The sequence below is a fragment of the Pagrus pagrus genome (assembly GCF_965226575.1).
Source record: "Pagrus pagrus genome assembly, chromosome: 21".
Lineage (NCBI taxonomy): Eukaryota > Metazoa > Chordata > Actinopteri > Spariformes > Sparidae > Pagrus > Pagrus pagrus.
Genome location: NC_140208.1, coordinates 21,369,466 through 21,392,956, shown reverse-complemented (window position 1 = coordinate 21,392,956; position 23,491 = coordinate 21,369,466). Strand labels below are relative to the sequence as shown.

The 23,491-nt window shown below is 41.8% G+C and overlaps 1 protein-coding gene across 1 annotated transcript in view; it reads left to right on the top strand.

The window, feature by feature from the left end:
- cyp26a1 (cytochrome P450, family 26, subfamily A, polypeptide 1) overlaps positions 1-3,898 on the top strand; it is a 4,491-nt gene extending 593 nt beyond the window's left edge. Inside the window, exons 1-7 of the mRNA XM_084341999.1 lie at positions 1-204; positions 528-752; positions 1,294-1,575; positions 1,696-1,845; positions 1,955-2,089; positions 2,794-2,940; positions 3,068-3,898. The exon at positions 1-204 is cut by the window's left edge and continues 593 nt beyond it. Of these exons, the coding sequence (XP_084198125.1) occupies positions 16-204; positions 528-752; positions 1,294-1,575; positions 1,696-1,845; positions 1,955-2,089; positions 2,794-2,940; positions 3,068-3,406 (1,467 nt within the window). The 5' untranslated portion in view covers positions 1-15 and the 3' untranslated portion in view covers positions 3,407-3,898. The remainder of the gene's footprint in view (positions 205-527; positions 753-1,293; positions 1,576-1,695; positions 1,846-1,954; positions 2,090-2,793; positions 2,941-3,067) is intronic.
- The last annotated feature ends 19,593 nt before the right edge of the window (positions 3,899-23,491 follow it).

Sequence of the window (23,491 nt, the reverse complement as noted above, 5' to 3'; positions counted from 1 at the left end):
ACAAGACGCTGCAGCATGGCTCTGAGCACACTGCTGGCCACCTTCCTCTGCACCATCGTGCTTCCCATCTTGCTTTTTCTGGTGGCGTTGAAGCTGTGGGAGGTGTACATGATCCGAGGCAGAGACCCGAGCTGCCCCAGCCCGCTGCCCCCCGGGTCCATGGGCTTACCCTTCATTGGAGAGACGCTGCAGCTCATCCTCCAGGTAACCGCTCAGCGGTCAGCTGACACGCGTGGATGCGGTGCTGCTGCAGCCCGCAGCAGGCTGTGTGGGGAGATGTGGTTGACTAGTTTTAATGCTGTGCTCATGCTGGAGACCGTGAGGCTCCTCCAGGGTCACAGGCGGTGCTGAACTGGACTGAACACGCTCGTGTATCCGAACAGTTCTGACCTGGTTAATGTGTGATTTGTGTTGTCTGATTAATGTTAAAGTGGGCAGGATGTTGATTTGTGCTGATGATATGTGAGCTGTCAGGTGTGCGTCCCTCCGTTAACTCCTGCTGTTGTCTGTGTGTGTGATCGTCTCAGAGGAGGAAGTTCCTGCGCATGAAGCGGCAGAAGTACGGCTACATCTACCGCACGCACCTCTTCGGGAACCCCACGGTGCGCGTCACCGGAGCGGATAATGTCCGGCAGATCCTCCTGGGGGAGCACCGGCTCGTGTCCGCGCAGTGGCCCGCATCTGTGCGCACCATCCTGGGCTCGGACACGCTGTCTAATGTGCACGGAGCCCAACACAAGACCAAGAAGAAGGTGAGTTGATCCGTGTGAAATCCTCCTCACTGCTAACAGGACGGACTGCTGCGGACCGTCATCCGATCAGTTCAGTGCATGAGGAGCAAACGTGTCTCCTTCTGGCTCGCTTGATTTAAATTAAGGAGCACAATAAGTAGTCTCATCGCTGCCATGTCTGATAATACATCACCATCATTTGTGATCATTGGATTTTAAAGAAAGAGAAACATCCTGGTAGATCAGTTGGATGACTTCAACCTGTCTCAACTCTCTAAGGATGTTCTAGACCTGAGTGTTTGCACAGGTATGCAGGTCAAAACTTGATTTGTTTCAGAGAACAGTATTAGTAGTATATCTGTACTGAAACAGGCTGAAACATCTCCATGTTCTGGCAGATTGTTTAACTTGCTCAGAGACGCCTGAAGGTCTGAATTACAAGGAGATCTGTGCAGTGCACTAACACAACTCTACTGTCCCCAGTGGATGACTGGATAGAAAATGATATTAGATGGAGCACTTTAGTTTCCATTAATCTAACCTCCCTCCTGTCCTTCACCAGGCCATCATGCGGGCTTTCTCCAGAGAGGCTCTGGAGCTCTACATCCCCGTCATCCAGGAGGAGGTGCGGGCTGCGGTGAAGGAGTGGCTGGCCAAGGACTCCTGCGTGCTGGTCTATCCGGAGATGAAGCGGCTGATGTTCCGCATAGCCATGAGGATCCTCCTGGGCTTCGAGCCGGAGCAGATCAAGACTGACGAGCAGCAGCTGGTGGAAGCTTTTGAAGAAATGATCAAGAATCTGTTCTCGCTGCCCATCGACGTGCCTTTCAGCGGACTGTACAGGGTAAGAGAGAAGGACTGAACACTTTCTGTTTTAGGATTTAGTTTTAGGAGTTAAAGGATCATAGCAGGGATTTTGCATGTCACAGCACAGGCAATTGACTGTCATTTTACCATCCTCCAGGGTCTGAAGGCGAGAAACTTCATCCACTCGAAGATAGAGGAGAACATCAAGAAGAAGGTGCAGGAGTCAGACAAGGAAAGCAAACACAGAGACGCTCTGCAGCAGCTCATAGACAGCAGCAAGAAGAACGGGGAACCATTCAGCATGCAGGTAGCCACATGATGTCCTCACAGCTATCCTCCAGTGCTTTCTGTCCTTCATATAAGACATGGTTTTGTTTGGGCCTAAGCTAATAGTGTGTGTACATCTGTGTCTCCAGGCCATTAAAGAGTCTGCGACAGAGCTGCTGTTTGGGGGCCATGAAACCACAGCCAGCACGGCCACGTCTCTGCTGATGTTCCTGGGCCTCAACCCTGAAGCTGTGGACAGACTGAGGCAGGAGTTGATGGACAAGGTAATTTACACTGTGCAACTTCTTTAAGTTGTCCTTTCAACTCCTTACAAACTGTCTTCTGCAATTTATTTTGCTGATCAGTCACCATGACAACAATCTGAGGCTCCTCTGAATTCATCTAATTTATGTGATCATTATGAAGAATTGATCAAATTAACAATCGTAACTTTGGCCTTGCAGAGAGAACCTGGCCAAAAAAATGTTTAAAAGTCTGCTTACTGTCATTCAATGAGCTTTCAGCCACATCTGCTTAAGCTGCTGAGTAAGAGCATGAAATGCAGAAAAGCCAGTAGTGGAGCAGTAACAAAATTGCATCGCTTTTTAGCAAAAGGGCCTGTGATATCCACTGTGATATAGTCTCCATGTGTTAAAACACAGCGGGGTGGTTGGTATCAGGGTTGTACTCAGTAGTTCAAAGCTTCATTTATAATGCTGACATTCAAATTCCAAATCATTCACATGTTGTGAATGTTAACACGCGTTTCTTATTTTTAAATATTTGGTACAGCCCTAACAGAGACGGTAATCCACAGAGAAGCTTTGTTAGTAACGTTAACTGGTGTAACACATGAACCCAGGTGAATGAGCAGTCCTGAGCTGCTCACCTGAATGTGTTTTTTCCGCTGTGTTGCTTCAGTGTAGCTATAACTCAACTTAACTTAAGACCGTTCTCTGCTCACGTGCCTGTTCTTCTGTGCTTTCAGGAGGAGCAGGGGATGGACCTCCAGAGTCTGAACATCGAGTCCTTGGAGCAGTTGAAATACACAGGCTGTGTCATTAAAGAGACTCTGAGGATCAACCCTCCTGTCCCAGGAGGCTTCAGAGTGGCCCTCAAGACCTTTGAGCTCAATGTAAGTTGACAAAGATCTCTCCGAACTCCATAAATCTGTAAATGACTTGCAGTGAGAACCTGTAAACTTGCATCAACCTGTCTGCTCACTGATTTTTATTTTTATTTTTTTCCCCTCGCCATTTCAGGGTTACCAAATCCCCAAAGGCTGGAACGTCATCTACAGCATCTGTGACACCCACGATGTGGCAGAGATCTTCCCCAACAAGGAAGACTTCCAGCCGGAGCGCTTCATGAGCAAACCCTCCACCGACTCCTCCAGGTTTCAGTACATCCCGTTTGGAGGGGGCTCCAGGATGTGCGTGGGGAAGGAGTTTGCTAAGGTCCTGTTGAAGATCTTCCTGGTGGAAGTGGTCACAAAGTGTCACTGGACTCTTTTAAATGGGCCCCCCACCATGAAAACAGGACCTACTGTCTATCCTGTGGACAATCTGCCAACCAAGTTTACCAGCTATGAACAAAATTAAACTGATATGACAATGGGCTGGGTTTCCTTAAAGCAATGTAGGGGTATCATCTGTGTTTTATCTCTGAATCCACAGGGAAGCTACAGTTAATCAAGGGAAGCACTCAGGTGCTCTTAAACAAATCAAAGACTGCATTTACACATGAACTGAAAATGTGATTCTGATGTTTTGGACTTGAGTCCATGTGGATTTTACACAAAGTGTACATATTGTAGATGACTTAAGAACGTATTTTACATTTTATATTATGATGTTAATACATTGGATTGTATATACTTTTTTTTTTTTTTTTTTTTTAATATGAGCAAACTAAACGAGAGGCACTATACACAGACATGGATCACTTTAATCAGCTCAGAGGTGTATCTATAGGGTGATGTACATATGTAATGTAGAGTCTGTTTATATAACTTTGTATCTTACCCAATTTATTTAAGTGACTTATGTTATATTGTTTGGGCTTTTTATTTAATAAAACTGTTTTGTGGAGAATCTTGTTTTTGTCATTTCATTTAAATCAAAGGTTTAAACCATAATGAATTAACATAATGTTGACATTTTGAGAAGTGCTCTAATTTACCTTCCTTTAGTGTGAGTGAGTGATAAAGATTAATTTAAAGATGTTAACCTGGTTCAGCATTACGACTGACGGCAGGGAGAAACGTCCAGCCTGGCTCTGTGCAGAGTTAAACGACCAGCCAATCACCTTCGAGCGTGCATTCACGTATTCACACTCACAACCTCACAAACACTTGACCTACATGCCAAATTTCAGCCTTATAGATACACTTGCAGTTGCTATACGGTGGACACAGCTTAACTTTGCTTAAGGCTAGCAACTCCATGCTACATTAATAACATGCTCAGCTCAAGTGCTTAAGTGTTGACTTGTGGGTAATTTAGGCAGTAGGGTTTAACAATGAAGAAGAATGTGTGGAATAAAGACAGATGCAATGTGGAGTACTCCTTTAAAAAGACATGACATGCTGGAAATATATCTTCACAAACACACCAGCACCTCCGCTCTGACAGTGCAGGGTGCCAGATGTGGTCTTGATTCTTGTCTCCGTACAGACTCAGCTCCAGCATGTACATTTATTTTTGTGTGCTGATTAAACAAACAGGTACAATATGCTACTTAGTGAGCTTTGAGCTGCTGGTAGGATGGTGGTAAAGTATCTGTTGATGATTCTGACAGAACCAGGCTCTGTTTGCCCTGCTCCAAGTCTTCATGCTAAGATAGGCTCATCATTCATTCCTGACTCCGGCTCTGCACAGCTCTCTCTCTCTCTCTCACTGCCAGAAAGAAAACAAATCTGTTTTTTATATTAAAAAAATAATTAAAACATGCTTTGGTTGTCGTATATTAAGTTTAAAAGAAGTTGACAAAACTGAGTTTAAGGAAAAACAGACTAACGGCCATTTTGTGAATAAATATTTACTGCAATAGTCACGATGATCTGAAATCCCTTCTTTATTATAACTCATGCAGCAGGATATTAGAATATAATGAAAACAAACGGTCTAATGAAGTCATTAGTGATAAAGAGCGGCTCTCTGTGGTTTATTTGAAAACACCAGCGAAGATTTGCTGATGACAGTTAATGTATTTACTCTGTACACAGAGGATGGGTGGTCCTGACACACACACACACACACACACACACACACACACACACACACACACACACACACACATTCCATTATCCTTACAGAATCAATAAGTTGGAAGGAAAAAGGGAAAATAGCTGAAAAATCTGGAATCCATAGAAAGAGGGAAAGCAGAGCAGAGGGCTGATGACCCTGGCAGATGAGCTGACAGAGGGTGAAACAGAGTTCATACTGATTAGTTCAGTTTCAGGGCACTGAACCTGTATAAACCTCAGGAGAAACAGTGGAAGTAGGCCAGTAGCATGTTCACTGTGGGGTCAGAGAAAAGAGTCTTTGCTCACATTAAGGGTAACAAATGCTGCGGCGGTCAGTGAACATCAGATCTCACTGTTAACACAGAGAGAGGGTGTAGCTGGTGGAGAGATTAGCTGTGTGCTTGTAAACAAACAAAGAGGTCTGAAGTGTGTGGGATTCATTGTGAAATGTGGAACTGAAAACCATCCGACAATAACTACAACTCTTTAACGTGGTTATGTTGCCTGTGTTTTCTGAGAGTGTTTTATCCTCCTTTACTTTTGCTCTGTGATCCTCAGTTTTTCTTTGTGCTTCCCAGTCTTTCAGTTTGGTCTTTACTGTAAACAGACAAATATTGCAGGGGCAGGGTTCTGTTTGGTGTGGCACTCATGCTCTTCTATTGGTCCAATGAACTGACAGGCATTTTTTAAAAATAAAATGTAACAGACATCTCTCTGGTAAATCATTCAGAGAAGATATTTGTTGCTGAAATGCTTTTTTTTTATTTTACTAGATTAAGAGACTCAGAATAAAAATCACTTTCAGTAAAAAATAATTTAAAGTATGGGGCTGATTAAAGAATTTCACTGAATGAATATGACATTTCCCTAATGAAAAAAAAACCATTAACAATGGTGTCCTAAAATCATTACCTTCAAAATCAGTACTAATATTTCCCCTCAGTGGAGATGGCATGTGTTGTTTTATTATGAGTCTGTCCAGAAAAGAATCCAATATTAGTAACCATAAGACACATGAGTTATAAAAAACTGCATTAAAAAATGCATTTGTTATCAGCATGTAAACACACACACACACACATATATATGTATATATATATATATATATATATATATATACTGTGTATATACATATATATATATAGATGTATATACACAGTATGTATCCACATGTTTGTGGATATACTTTATGTAGTATTTTCAAATGTTATTCTCTTTCTTCGCAATGCAAAATCTAAAAGGAACAGGCCACACTTACTGACTTTTATAAAAGAGTGTGTACTGATCTGGGAACCTGGTGTTTCTTTTGGTAGTTTATGACTGATTCTAATATATCGTGCATTTAACCAGTAAACGTTTCTCTTTAAGAAAGTTTTCATACTTGGACAGTTGACCATTAGAGTCAATATGGATCCAGTTTATAAATAAAGTGACTTGTTCCTTTCAGTAATACCTAGTGCCTTATAGCACCGAGACTGGGGGGGATTGTCTATTTCTGCATTAATATCTGTTCACATAGTCGTGGTTAAAGCTGACTTTTGTATATATACTGTACGTGTATACTGTATATAAAGTTAGGACCAACCTAATAATACTGTGTACATCAGTATGCCATGGTTCAAAACTGAGGCCACGTGTAAGGGAGAAATGGGGTTACTGGTCTGCTGCATGTATAGGCAGGTTGACAGTAACATATAAACAGCCTCTCTCATTACCTGTGTGACCTGGTTATCACCTCCGCCAACAAGGTTATACTTTCATCTGTGTCTGTGTGTTTGTTGGTCGGTTGGTTTGTCAGCTGGATTACACAAAGACTGCTGAATGGGTTTCTATGACGGGTCCTAGCTTAGGAAAGACAACTTCTGGTGCAGATCCGGATCAAAGGACAGATCCAGGAATGTTTTTCTCTTTCTCTAACAATGTGATTTAAGGTGTTTTCTGTTCATCTCTCAGGGAATCATGTATGGATCCTGCTAAAAACAGTTGTATTTAGGTGTCTGGTGTCTATGAGTGAGCACAGAAGGAGACAGTTGGTCTATGTGGATACATGGACTGATGATGTGTGTACTAAAATGTTTTCAGTGTAACCAGTACAGCAAATATTTTGACTGCATGTATGTGCAACACTTTATAGAAGTCTTCAGTTAGCTTGCTAAATGAGAGCCAGTGTCTCTGCAGGCTGATGGCAGCTGTACTGGGAGATGTGCTTTGGCCTCTTTCACAAGTTGTTTCTCTTTCTGGTCCTTCTGATTTACACCCAGCCTCCCTCCACTCCACGTCGACTTCTTAGCATTGTGCTGTTGTCCCTGGTCCTTGTTTATTACTGTGCTTCTTGCGATTATTGGATCCACAAATGCTGAACTGTTGTACTCATTGTAAGTCACTGTCGATAAGAGTTTCAGTTTAATGGCCAAATTGTAATAGTAAATTGTAGCTGACACCTTTATGTCCGGCCATCCTATCCGCACGGGTCCAGCCCTCGAACGATGTGAATGAACTTTTCTGAACTTTGCCTCCTCTCCTCATTCTAAAGAGCGTCTGCTTGCCTCCATTGTTCACCATCGCCCAGTGGAGACAAAACTTTGCACGGCCAAGGCCATTTTCCTCTAAATTTGTGACCATTGTAGTGAATTTACAACACAGTGTTGAAAGAGGTTTGAAAATAGCTTGCTTTCAATTAGATCCTCAGGCCTGAACATGGTCCAGAGTAAATCATTGTAATAGCTGGTGAAGTAGTGTTATTGAAGGCAGCACTTTTATACACCAAAACACTTTGTTGCCATGAACAGTACATGAGAGAAGTGAGGGGTGGAGACTGGAGGAAACAGGGACAAACAGAGATGAACAGAATCTGGTCTGCCCTCCGTGGTTTTGCCTGTTTGGGGGTTCAGGACTTTGAATATCCTCGTTTTTCTAGATTACAGTATACATATATTTTCATGCAAATTAGATCTCCCCCCATTAACTGTCTATGGACTGAGTTTTCTGGTGGACTAATGGGTGAAACCATTACTGCGTGTCATCTCTTCCTCTCTCTCTGTGTTTTTACTGTGTGCCTGTCGACCATTTTACCCAGATCTTTTTTATTTGTCTGGAGTCACTACAGTGGTTCTAGCTTTCCACAGAGACTGAATGCCTGAATGCTTGTAGAGTGGACACCAATGAACCCCAATTGGCTGTCGCGGGCCAGGTCCGGCCTGCATAACGACCTGTCATAATAACATCTAAAATAAAGTGCACAAAATGTCAAATAAAGGGCTGTTCTACTTTATTTTGACCTCATCCCACACCATACACTTGACCTTCGACCTACGCCGTTGCGTGTAAATGATTTGCATTCTGGTTAAATTTAAGCTTTACACAGCGTCCCAACTTTTTTGGAGGTCGGTATTCTATTATCATTTGTAAGATTTAGTTGTAAAGATACTTATCATATGATCTGCTTTTAAATCATGTATACAGAAAAAAAGCTCTGCCTCTTTCATATTTCAAAAGTCCAGGGGACTGTATGCTTTGTGATCCAGACCTAAAAAGGGCTTTTTACATCCAACAATTGGTCAGCAGAAGAGGGGAGCTAGTCTTATCAAATAACAATCACTTCGTAATGCTATCATATGTGCCTAGTCAGGCACAGTAAGGATGCACTTAAACTTCAATGGGCAGCTATTTGGTCTGATGACCAAGGTCGTTGAGAGTCAATGGGCTTATGGTGTCTCTGCTGGAGAAGTCAATGTAAGTCGATGGGAGCGTTAATTCCTCAAACTGCGTTTGCACAGCATCTGCCTGCCCCTCAGCCCCTGCTGTGGAGTCATATGAGTGCCCAATAACAGATGCTAATGGCGTCGTTAGCATGGCTGTTGGCGGCTCACTGTGATTATTCATAATTTGAGAGACTGTTGACAAGTTCAGCAGGTCAAACAGAGTTCAGCACCCTGTGCACAACTATTCTCATGAAGATTTATCTGCTCGTGTTTGTGGTGAAATGGCGTAAATGCTCGAGAGAATCATTTGAAATGACTAGCCTATCATGTTAACTGTTAACGGGGGGGCAGCCTCTGCCATCAGCGTATGAATGTGAATGGATGGATGCGACAAGTCTTGTAAAGCGCTTTGAGTGGTCAGTAGACTGGAAGAGCACTGTAAAAAATGCAAGTCTTTACATTAGTATTGCATTGCTTTAATCTGACTAGTCTTTTCAACAACACATCCACTGTTCTCCAACACTTTGCATGGTGTCGCTAAGCATTTTAGCACTGTTTGAAGGAGAACCCTGAACCAGTAAACCTCACTGTCCATTGGATGCTGACATTATCCTTCCCTGTGTCCACTGGGTGCATGATAGCCTGGTTTGAGTGGCTCAGATCTGTGCTCCACCATCTTTACACACTGGGGTTATTTTTCTATTTTTACTGTAGCGTCACTTTAAATTCACACACATGCATGCAAAGTGTCTCCATTTGATCGATTGTCAGTGGTTCACCTTTCACAGTTGAAGTCACTTGCACAAAGTGTGAGTTTACTGTGTACACACACATACAATGTATTCATCAGCAGTGTGCAGAGGGATATGAATGGTTTTACCTGTCAGGCTGATCAGTGGCTGTGACTCACATCTAGTAAAGTCATCAGGTTTAGGTTTCTCTTAAGGCCAAGAAGCTCATAAAGTACACCTACTGTATATATAAAACAGCTTTTCCGAGCAGTTTCCTCCTGCTACAAGATTTAAGATTAATTCATTATCATTTTATGGCACAAGGTTGTATAACATAATGTAGTTTGTAGTTCCTTTATCCTAGTAATTATTATTTAAAACTATTTTTTACATTTGAGTGTTGAGGATGAGTTCAGGAGTCTCACAGCCTCAAGAGTGAAGCTGCTCTGTAGTCTGGTGGTACAGCAACAGATACTTCTGTATCTGTTGTCAGATGGTGGCAGATACTTCTGTATCTGTAGACTGCAATGAATTAGAAGCTCCTGGAAGACAGGTCAGTGTCCACAGTCAGGTGTGTTTTACATCAACATGAGCTGAGAGGCTGCTGTGTTAGAAAGAAGCTCTTGCTCCAGATGAGGCACCTTAAAGCTCAATTGAAGTTTGGAAAACTCTGTGGTCACATGATACAAAAACTGAGCTGTTTGGCCACAGTGATATGTTTAGAGGAGAGAAGGTGAGGCCTTTAACCCCAGGAACACCAAACCTACTGTCCAGCATGGTGCTGGTAGTATTATGCTGTGGGGCTGTTTTGCTGCCAGTGGATCTGCTGCTCTAAAGAAAGTAAATAGAACAATGAAGAAGGAGGATTTCTCCAAATTCTTGAGGAAAACCTAAAATCATCAGCAGCAGATTGGCTCTTGGGTGCAGGTGGGTGTTCCAACAGGACATGAGCCCAAACACACATCAGAAGTGGTAAAGGAACAGATCAATCAGGCTAGAATAGAGGTTTTGGAATGGACTTCCCAAAGTCCAGACTTGAACCCCGTCAAGAACATGTGGACTGTGCTGAAGAAACAAATCCATTCCAGGAAGCCAACAAATTTACTTGAACTTCACCGATTCTGTCAAGAGGAGCGGCTAAACTTCAGAAGCACCTAACTGAGGTGAATATATATATATATATATATATATACATATATATATCCGAGAGACATGACTTCATGAATATTTTGGTGACAAAGTGTGCGTTCCACTCATTCCATCACAGAAACATGAGAGCTGTAGAAATCATTGGAACTCAAAACTGCCATGATGTACATGATCTTTATGAGTGGATGTAAATCTTACAGACTTACTGTATTGTGGTGCAAATACTTCGGTCACATTAACTGTGATATGATCATTCTTATATTTGATCATCATTCTTATGATCCTTTACAACATGAACTAAAACAGAAAAAGTGTTGGATTAAAGAGAATATATGTTTTTGTATTGTTTGTTTATATCATCATTGTATTAATGTACATCATTTCATCTGCCTCTGGCTTCAGATGTGGTGCTGCTCGTTCACATCATGCTGCTCTGCACCATCCAGACAACGACATGATTTCCTAAAGAAGAGTCTTTCCATTTGTAAAATCATTGTTCTTCGCTGTGATTTGCACAGCTGTATCTAATCTCTGAAACATCTGATTGGAGCTGGAGGTCTCAGTATGATTCAGGGAGAGAGAAAAAATATGTCAAAGTGTTGTCTCAACATTTCCATGCCAGATTTTAACAGATGGTCCGAACCAAAAGGGAAGCAGTGAGATGTTGGTCTGCCACTGCAACACACCCATGTTCCCAGTCAAAGTATGAACAAACACACTTGTAATTCTCCCAGCCAGAACTATGTAAAGGACATCGACATCTTGCATGTTTGTGTAAGCTCTTGGATATCACTTCGGCTGTTTTCTGGGCCAGGATCCAAGTACACTTGACCCCAAAGTCCAGTTCATTTGATTAGTGTGAACACAAGTGTTTTGTACTCAGGCACGGTGTTCGATCCGTTTGCGATATGGTTCATGTTGGTCAGGTGCGGTTCACATCGGGTTTGAAAGCAATACCAAAGCATGGAAGTGGACTGCTATGACTGTGTGTTGGAGATGCAAGTGTACTTGAGCACAGGGGGTTCAAAACAATTGGACCTTAGCTTGTATTGTTTAACCGACCAGCAGACAACCTGTCAGTCCATCTTTCCTTCTTCCACTTTGGTCTAAAGCACAATACCTCGACAAAGGCGTAGGAGGACGAGCACTGCCTCTTGTCTTAAAAAGATTGATGTCCAAAATGCAGCACAGGACACTTGACTTGAGCTCCAGAGATGGGTTGAACAGAACCTAGTGAACCGGTTGTTACTGTGAGCACCCTGGGCTGATGCAATGAGGAGCCACTGTCTTAAAGGACCACACCACTGGTGGAGCACATTTCAACTCCAGCAAATTGTACTGTAACATCGGCTGAGCCCACAGCTCAGGTGTCTCCTCAGATATGAGCACTGTAAACTCAGATAACAAGGTTTTCCTGGTACTGTAAACAAGACGTAGTACTCTGCTTCTTTGAACCGTATCTTTGTAGAAGGTAATTATCTAAATCTCAGCCTTGAGAAATGACAGATTTCACAATAGGTTACACTGTTGTCTTTTTAGTGGCTAGATTTTCAGTGCAGGAGGCTTGAGGTACTGGTACACAGGTCACAGATACTGTGAACAACAGGAAGGCATGTGATCCTGTTAGCAGCAGCCTCAGGTGGTCTAGAAGTCAAATCAGTCTGATCGAGCATCGAGCCCAATGTTACAAATTCTCCTCAACAGGCTTTCTGAGGTGGAGCAGCAGCAGACGAGTGAACCTTTCTTCAGAACTGAAAGGTATGCGCTTGACGTAATAATCACACCCTACCACAACATCAGCAAATACTTTATATTTAAATAGGAAAATAAGCATCTGAAGAGAGTAAGTGGAACTAAATCTAAAATTCTGCTTAAAGTTCACATCACACTATTCCACTCACTTTACTGTGATCTTTAAACTGGCGTTTACACTGAGGGACTCTCTCTTTTTGCCTGAATGAATGTCCTGGCAAGGAGACATGCATGTAAGTGATTGACCATAGATAATCCACTTAGACCCTACTCACCGCACAATCTATAAACATTCAGTTCAACCTTTTTTAAGATGTAAAACTTTAAATTATTGATTGCATTAACAAATTGTACTGTATGTTTGTTCATCAGTGCAGGCCTTCATTCATTTCTAGCTAAGAAGCAGCTACAGTGTCTAGAAAACACCACAAGTGCTGATATACCTGAAATCTAAATAAAATGTGTTCTATGAACCAACATAGTGCAAATAAATCTGTGCAATGTGCCACAAGAGTTCTGATATGTGATGATGATGATTCATAATGATGAGGTGTGTATGTTAAATATGTACTCTAACTTATGCATTCAAATTGGCTGAAACTCTTTTTCATTTTTAGCCATGTTAGCAGTACCGTAGAAGAGATAGTAATGTCTCTTTGTTGGTCACTCCACTGGTGAAATATCTCAACAACTATTTGATGGATTCCCCAAAATGTTTGCACAGGCATTGATGGTTCCTAGAGAACAAGTCCTACTGACTGAGGGGATCCCCTGACTTTTCCTGGTTTCCAAATGTATGTATGCCCTCTATTGACAATGTAAACATTTTAGCCTGAGCTGTAGCACAGCTTTTAAAAATATTTTTGTACATATTTAAACACTTGAATGTTCAAAAAGATTTTAGGGGTTTCATTCTGATAAAGCTGATCGCAGTAATTGGAAAGCACTTCTTGTGGTCTGTTACTGAGCTGCTTTGATGCCAGTGCTTCTCAGTGGATTATTCTTTGCATCCACTTCACATTTAGGGCAACTTTTTCCATGAGTGCCTTCCCAATTGGAACTAAATGATTGGATGGGCTACCTGCTTGTCTACCTACGTGCCTGCCTACCCACATGCACTCTGCCCGTGCACTCATTGCGCATGACCAGAAACCTCGACAAGGCTTGGACAGGTTGGTGTGGACATATTACTAAGCTGAGCAAGCTATTTACAATGGGAGAGAAAGTGCAGCCAAGATTTCCCAATAATAACATGCTAGCTTGACAGCAGAGAGTACTAGCACTAGCCATGTTCGTTGTTTACATTGACTATGATAGGTGTTGTGTTGCGTGTGAGACATGAGGTAGTTGGATACATTTGGTGATGACAACAATGCACTGTGCTCACAGAGGAGAGCCTCTAGGCCTGTAATTCAGCAGCTATGTTAGCACAAAGCACACAGGCCCTGAGCCAAAGAACAGAGCCACTGCAGCAGTAACAGACTTTTTCAGAGGCTAACTTCAGCGCAAAACACACACCCACAGCAAATAGCAGTAACTGACATGCCACGTAGCCTTTTCAGACTGAGGTACGTTCATAACAGCTATTTTGCTTGTGTTTATAAAACTGTGACATTTGACAGAGCTGTTTATTTATGTGTTTATTGGACTAAAAACCTAAGAGAGCTTGGTGAATGGAGCGAATTAGCTGCTATTAGTAGCATTTGTTATGTTACTCTTTACTATACTCAATACTAATTATACTATCTTATTGGCTTGATACAAGTTAAGGAAAACCTTTGAATCATGCAGAGTATCATCTTGATCTATTCAAGTGTTTTAATGGCACTGACATGGTTTGTACAGAGTAAGCTTAGACATTTACACCACATTGTCCCGAGAGCTCAACAGAACAAGAGCAGTTCTCTTGGTCTCAAATGGGGAAATCCTCTCTGTTACACTGCTGCCAAAGTCCACAGGGATTACTGTGTGCAGATTTTCCTGGCTGCCTATTGCCCTTAAACATACTTCACCAAGTTCAAAAGTTCAGCACAGCTCTGAACTTTGTCAGGGACTCTGGCGGCAGGCAGGAGGCCGGCAGTCTATGCTTCACAATTCATCTGTACTTCCAACAACAGCTCTTCCCAGTAAGGTTGAGGGAATACTTAGAATACCAGGGGAGTTACAACTTAAGGCCAAGGTGAGGGTGACACTAATGACTTAGAGAAGAGGTCATACAGGAGGCAGCAACAACCACACACACACACACACACACACACACACACACACACACATAACAGTAACAGTGGTGTAGTAGGAGCCAGTTATTTCTACTAAGTGAATACTCAGTGTGACAGCTCTACTGTAAATGTTCCAACACTCAGACTTCATATATTTTACCTTATGTGATACTCAATGCTCAGTAACAAACTTGTTTAATTCTGTTAGCATTTAAAGATTCATAATACTTAAATGATTTTTAGGTCTCGCACTGAGTAGCCTCTTGTGATTGTAACACTGTACACACACTATAGATAAACTAAGGGTGCTCCGATTGATAGGCTACCGATTGATATCGCCCTATAGTTGTTTTAAATACTTTCATTCACAGTCTATATAAAGGCTGATCAGGAGATCTTAGTAAGAATTCAATAGCAACAGAAAAAGTCCTGGTTCTTGCAGTTGATGCAGAGTGCTCCCCCTAGAGGCCTGGAGGACATCCGTTGTATGTTTACCTCATGTAATGTCACAAGCTTTATTTATGTTCGGAGTTCCAATATTTTTTCACCAAGATGTATTGATAATGGCAGTGTCGGGCCGCTGATGAATTGTGCCGTTGTCATCTTGGAATATGTCCGTGCCATCAGGAAAGAAAAAATCCACTGATGGAAAAACCTGGTCGTTCAGTATATTCAGGCAGTCAGCTGACCTGACCAACTGAAGCCACCCCAGATCATAACACTGATCCCACAGGCTTGTCCAGTAATCTTTATGCTCCCTAGCAAATTGAAGCCTTTTTTGAGATCAGCCTCTCTGATAAGTGGTTTTCTTAAGTCTACACATCTGTTTAGTCTCAATCCCTTGAGTTCTCCTCACATTGTGAAACATTTAAGTGATCTCAGATCACTATCATTCAAAGAAATTTTCTGAACACATTTCTTCCTGGAAGATGAAGGTTCACCACTGTTATTCCAGGTTTTAATGATGCGTTGGACAGTTCTTAACCCAATTTCAGTAGTTTCAGCATCTCCTTAGTTGGTTTCTTGCTTGATGCAGGCCAATAATTTGACCCTTCTGAAACAGAGTAACATATTTTCCATGACCACAGGATATGTCTTCTGACAGGCTGTTTAAGAAATGAGAGGCTACTCACTCTTAGTTACTAGATCATAGTTCATAATGGTTTTGCCAATTCTGTGGGGAAGAACTTGACTGGCCCGCACAGAGCCTTGACCTCACAACCCAAACCCCATCCAACACTTGTGGGATGAACTGGAATGCTGACTGTGAGCCAGACATTATCACCAACATCAGTGTTGGCTCTTACTATTGCTTCTGAGGCTGAATGGGAACAAAGACCAGCAGAAGGATTAGTTTACCATCACTCATGCAGCATTCATTTTCTTATAGAAATCATAAAAGGTTGTTTGCTAAAACACATTTAATATAATTAAATGTCGGTTTTAATGAACTCCATATAACTTAATGATGACATGAATCAGTGAAAACCATGTAGCAAATATGGTGAGGAGCAACACATACTGTAGCTTTTAGTTCTGAAGTTTTTAAATTAAAGTGTCCTGTAACTCTTCTGACTGCTTTAGACTTGAATTGGAGACACTGATCTATGTTGGAGCCCAAACAGACTACAGAGTACTGTTATCTGAACGATTTACAGTGGGAACCACGTTTCACAAAGGCTGAGCAGGGATGTGAAGACAGGATAGAGCAGGTAAGGAGGTCACGAGGGTCACATCGCTGAACTTTTACATGGATTCCCCACTTTCATGTGCCCAGGAACAAAGAAACATCTAAAAGACAATAAAAGGAAATAAAAGACACAAACAACACTTGTTCTCTAGGGCCATCAACGTCTCCTCACAGTCATTTACATCCAAATGCAACAGACTGACTCATAAACGCTGATAGACCAGCATGGACTGTCTGATGTCTCCAGTCAGAGGACACACACATACACACACACACACATACACACACACACACACACACACACACACACACACACACACACACACACACACACACACACACAATTAGAAAATCATACAGAACCTATATTTGTTAAGTACAATCCACTTAATGAACTTAACTCCCAGTTTATACATGCACACACACTAGACAGTGAACACACACACACCTCAGATGATGTGCTGTGTACGAGGCCATGGAGAGGCCAAAGGATCTCACAGCTCTATGTCACATTTCAGACACTGTCAGTCCTTTGATGAGGAAGAAAGAGAAAAGGCTATTGTCTGTGAGGAGACCCCAATATAACTGTTTCATCAGCAGCCTGTCAGGAAGGACAGAAATCCCCAACACACCTACAGACACACATACGTAAACACACACTAACACACACATACATACAAGGTCTTTATAAGGCAGGTTCAGAACTGTTGTACAAAGCAAAACCAAATACAATACCCCTCACACTGTTATTTATCCTCACCTCTGATCGGTGGTAACAGGTAGTAACAGACATGCAGCAGAGGTGAAATGACGTCTGTGTCAAAGTGTGAGCCGGCAGGGCCAGACAGGGGTATGATGGTCTGATGGCGTCACATTGTGACAACAAACCAGATCCTTCACTGAATGTTGCTCAGAATAAAAGAGAACTGTCTAACACTGAAATCCACACAGCAGAGTTACAAGACCAAACAACAGTAACATGTTAGCAGGTTGTGTCTTTGGTAACTTGTATGAGTGAAACAACGCAGAATTTACTGTCTATGAGGAAAAGTCACTGTCATCGTCTCTCAGTCTCAATCACAGCACAATACAACAACATCCATGCGATTATAAACAGTTTTCTGAGACATTTTCAGATTTACAAGTGGAAACACACTCAGATCTCAGCGTTATGATGTGTCCCGTAATGCCTCTTTTGGCCCACTGGAGTGCTGTATGAAATGACACACTGTTAAGCCTGCGCTTCTTGGTTCAGTGTGAAAATACAAAGGGTAAAAGCCTTTGGAGGGACCCAGAGGTGAGCCTTCATTGTGACGCTGTTGCTGAATCTCTGTTTGAAAAGGGCTCATGTTTGACTGCCAGCTTTGAGGCTGAGCTTCCACCTGATTGCTAATGTCATCATGCTAACATGCTGTAAAGCAAGTACAGTGTAATGTTTAGGCTTTACCATGTTCACCATCTTGGTTTAGCAAAAGCATCTGCTAATTAGCAATACACAAAATAAAGTTGTTAGTAGTTGTAGCTCAGGCTCATGGAAATGTAATTTGGTATATGGTCCCAAAAAACTATAAGACAAGTAGAAATGTTGGTCTAATGAAGACACTACAATTATAATTTATCCTGAGGATGGTTTGAATGTGTCGACCACAATCTATGCTAATCATCTGATAGTTGTTGAGAACCTTGTCAGTACCAGCACAGAGGATGAGGATGATAAAGAGAAAGTTTGAACACAAAAGAGGAGCCACTGTTGTGGGGGTGTGTGTAAGGGGGGATGTAAAGGTGAACATCAAATGACCATCACGCAACGAAACAAAGGTTGAAAGGAAGGCAGGGAGGGAAAGACAGAGTAGGCGTGAAAGAATGCCCATGTCTGGAATGCATTTAGAGGTTACCGTCCCAGCACTTTCCACAAAGACCAGCACTTAGCTACAAGTACTAAAGGTGTAAGGGCAGCTGGTGACAGACAGAGAGTGTTGGGATAGAAAACAAGTCTGGTGTAAACTTACAGTTCAACCAAGGTGCACCAGCTGAGTGAATAAACAGGTAAACGTAAGGAGGAAGAATTTAGATGTTCAGATTATAACTTTACTTTAAAAAAAATCCTTTGTATCAGGAGATTTTTATGAACTATCATTTCATTATGTAATTACTGATAAATATTCACACAGAAATTCTGATGAAGCTCTGATGAGACTGTTTTAATCAAATAAAGGCAGAATCTTCTAAATGCCTGAGACCTTCATTCTCAAATATCAAAGTTCATTCTTGATATAGCAGCATGACAAAACAATCCCAACTCAAGGTCTACCCACAGGCCTGGTTCCAGATTTCCGATATATCACACAGTCCTCATCAGCAGATGGAGTCGTCATCTTGTCATGGAGATGGATCTGTTGATATACGAGCTCAGTAGCTGTCATGACGTCATCAATAGCACGTTTAAATAACAGATCATTAACTTTCAACTTTTGCCTTGAAAATTAATGAATGAAAAATGAATTTCATTGTGAACCAAAGTGTTAAAAACTGAATAAGTAATCGATAATCATGTGTAAATATGGACAAAATACTATAATTCATACTCAATACAACCAAAAACCAACCATATTGTGAAAAAAAAACAATATTTAAAACTCAGCTCATTATTATGTAGTTTTACGTCTTTCTTTATTACTGTGTATTTTATTAATGCCTTTTCCAAAGTCAATTTTTATTTCATCCCATTTTTCCAACTGCTGTTTTATTTCAAAATGCCTGCAAGTCGTGGAAAACAGGGTGGAGCCAGCTGTATGATTGGCAGCTTTTTCAGTCTGACTGAGCGAACAGCCAATCATTTAACTGGCTTGCAGTGATGGCGCTCTAGTCATATGTTATGTGCAGAGGTGGCATCGACATCTTTGGGAGTGATTTTTGTCTTTTGGATGGGAGTGGGTGGTCTGTCTCCACAGCAGCCTTGTCCCACTGTATAAACTGTTTGAATCACTCCGTCACTGGACCATATTGGACCTCCAGTATGTTGGACAGCCACAGATGTCAGCCTACAGCAGGTTCTGCTAACATTAGCAGACCTAAAGTATGACTGTGTAATGTGTCAGTAAGATCTTGGCATCAATATAATGAGACTGTACATTGTAATGTTACCTTTGAACAAACTCAAACAGTGTTTGGCGATGCTGTTGAGGTTCAGCTGATGGTCTAATGCTCACCCTAATGCACGTTTACATCTGGCAAAATTTGTCTTCGGTTTTGGGATGGAATAAACAAAACGCCTTCCACGCAGCCAGGGTATCGAGGTACGGGTACAGGTCCCCCAACAACACTGTTTAACCATCTTTTTCTTTTCAACATAGACGGACTGGCCCACAGCACATACGTTTAAAAGGGAAACAGAAAAGTTGACTGAGGTTCATCCACATACCAACATTGCTCAACTTTTGTTGAAGCATAGAGCAACAATGGGAAGGACAGGAAGGGTCAATTAGGGTAAGGTTTCAAAGGTCCTATTTGTAAGAGAGGTTGACTGTTGAGTCTCATCCCCAACATGTCAAATACTAACGCTTTAGGTTTCCCAACTAGTCAGAAACTGACGCATTGGGATGGCGGCCGGCCAACCTACAACCCCAATGCCTCAGTATTTGAAAGCAAAAATCAACTTTTCTTACAAACACTGCTGAGACATGACATGTATTTGATTGCTAGATGACGCTGGGTTGCAGCAAAAGTTGGGTTAAACTTTTTGTCTGAGCCCTCTACGTGGGCGCCCCCCCGTTTGCCGTCAAACTAGTTTGACTGAAGTGAATGAGACTTCTGTTATTTATATTTTTTAATGCAAAATCAAGTCAGTCTGAAAGGGCCCCAACAGCTTTACCAACCCAAAGGATCAAATTAAAAGTAAGCAAGGAAGTGAAACCCAACTACAAGCTGTCACTGGAGACACATTCTGATGTCAGGTGTGAACTGTCTCAGCCAGATTTACACACAATCTGGATACACCTGGATGCAGGATAATGGGTCTGAGCAGGGCTCTAGTTTGGCAGGTTGCCATATCCTGCACACACACACACACACACACACACACACACACACAACACACACACATACACAGACGGTCGCATATACATGCAAAGCCACCCACCCACACCCACAAATGCACATTTGTGTGAACACATTTATCATCCAGTTTCACTTTCTGTTGGCTCTGTGTATTCCCATGATCAATCATAGTCCCAGTGTTTGCTCTGCTACAGGTTATCTTTCATTGTCACCTTCAAAGGACTATCTCGTCTTCTTTGTAGAGTGGTGTGTGTGTGTGTGTGTGTGTGTGTGTGTGTGTTTGTGTGTGTGTTTACTATGAGGGAACTAAACTAAATTAAAATGAAATAAATTTGAATGTGACTGTGTAATGAAGGAGGCACACATCCTCTTCACAGATGAAGGTGTGTGTGTAACCATATAGTCTCTAAATGGAGCGTAACCAAGTAATGTTGTTGTCAGTCTCTGGTGGAGTCAGGAGATGGAGGGTGGTGTTACGAGGAGCGAGATGGAGGTCAGGATCCCATTTTGTTTCATTTAAAAGCAGAATCATACTTTTTGTTCCAGCTTCCATGGTAACTGTTGAATCATCATACCGTATTTAGAACATATTTAGAAATAATTGCACTTTAAACACATCCATGTGACTGGTAGTGAACCATAAAGCTCAGCCCATTAAACCAAGAAATCAGCTCCATATATTTGTCTATGTGCGCTTAAATATCCAAGTGGATCCTTGATATTTGTTGTGTCTGGTATTACGGATCATCTTTAGTCAGTGGTTTTCTTATCACTGAGTATCATTTTGAGTTTGTCAATAGCAGGTTTAATACTGTCCAAAACAGCAGGACTTCTTCACATCTAACAAAAAGAAAAATAAGACGAGATGCGATCGAACTTAATTGATTATATTGTGCCAGAGATTGCTTCAAAAATATCCAGAACAAACCAGCAGCAATCATCAGGTTCCCCGGGTCAAGTATGAAATATTAGTGAAATTGAAATCAAACTAAAAATGAACTGAAATATAAAAAGGTAGTATTGGCAGCGATATTGAACTTTGTTAATTCTGCACCTGATAATCAACATGATAATGCACATGATATTAAATGTTAATGTTGTTGAAAAGCAGTAGTGCACATGTTGAATAAAAATATTATTGTTGTCAGTGTCGGTGAATATCGATGCTTGTTTGCTGATCTAGCAAACACAGTATTTATTTGTTTTGGTCTTTTGATAATATCTTTACAATTCTCACTCTGTATAATATCTGTGAATAGCAACAGTATGGTCGAGGGCAGTGATGACTGTAGTTATGGCAAAAAACATGATGAATGGATTGCAAAATCCCATTCACAATAAACAACAGCCTGTCATGGCCCCAGCTGTGGAGCCTGTATGTGTGAACACTGAATTGTCACAATCACTCAATATTTTAGTCAAGTATAATCTTTTCAGTGGGTAAATGTGCAGATAAAACTAGATTTTAAATTACTAATGCGTCACACTCTTTTCATACAATATATGAGCTTTGATGTTATTGATGTGCATCACTGTGTGCTGTATAGTAAAGTAAAAGTATCACAGTGAAATATACCTTTCTCCTTTAGAAAGCACTGGTATAGTTGACTCAGTTTAGTGACTGTTGCTTTAGTGCATCCTTTCTACATTCATGCAAGTTGAGCAACCCAGAACCAACCAAATATCCCTCGCAGCCTATGAACTGAAATCAGCCTCGGTGCCAAAGGGCTTTTGCTGACGAGTAAAAGGCAGACACCGTGACAGTCCTCCCCCTCACTCCCTCCATCTCATACCGTCATCTGGCCTGCACATGAACCCTGCTCACCTCCTCACCCCAGAGTAGCAGCGTGTCGGGCTACGCCTGTGTGTTTCTCTTACCTATCACACGAAAACAGATCAGACACAGGTTTTTGGTGGAGGTCAGGTGGGGAAAGCGATTCTGAAGAAGTTATGAGTTTAATTCTCAGCTCATCAAATACCATCGAGCTGGGAATGAGACTCAACAATCAACTATGTTTCTCCAGAATCACACATTAAGCGAAAGATCCAAATTGTGGGATTCTGCTTACTGCGCCAGCTTAAAGCCGCTCCAGTGTGTCAAGTCCTACAGCAAGCCGGCTGTTTATAATCATATGGATGCTGTTATAATGTGTTGTGATTGAGATCCTGAGCCACCATGCATCCTGGAAAGTGACAAAGTTACGTTTTTTGCTCTAAATTACACAATTACATAATCTCCATTACAGAGATTGACAGACAGACGCTGTTTATCAGGCAGAAATGTGATGAAAAGTCAGGAGGACAGACAGGATGACAGACAGGAGGACAGACAGGAGGACGGACAGGAGGACAGACAGGATGACAGACAGGAGAACGGACAGGAGGACAGACAGGATGACAGACAGACAGGATGACAGACAGACAGGAGGACAGACACTTCTCCATGTATAACTGTGGTATTTTTTCCTCATAAGTTGCCAAAGACACGACCAGTTACCACGTTACTGTTGTTTGCTTCTGTAACGTTGCTTTGTGGGACATTTCTCTTTTATTTGATGCGTGAACGATCTGTTTAGCTGTCAGACTGTGAACACCATCAGACCAACACACCCCTCCGGCTTTTCCATTCACACAGATGCCAGCTCTCCTCTGCTGCAGTTCTGATACTATCTCCGGAACAGAGGAACAGCGATACCACAGTCACATACTACATCCTTGTTTGTAGATGAAGCAGAACACAAGTTGTAGTTGCTGCAAGGTGTGTGTGGGTTGTAGATGGTACCAAAAGAACTGATTGGTCTGTTGAAACATCCAGAGTCATCTCCCCATCTGTGCTCTGTTGTAGGATTTTCCTAATTTCCTGTCCATGTTGCTGTTAGCAGTCCCCTCCCTCCTCTCTGCATCGCCACATGAGCACAGAGCAGTAATCACCAGATGTAGCAGCTAACAGGAGGATCTGTACTGTATTCATACATTTTGCACGTTATTTAGCAAAAGCCTCACCAGCTTAATTACTGTCTGTTAGCATTTATGCAGTTACATACAAAGGTATTGTAAATGGGTTCAGTATTAGTTATTAAAGATGGTGATTTCCTTAAAGCAAGTGCAATTCAAATGTAGTTTCGAGAGTAAAGAGTAAAG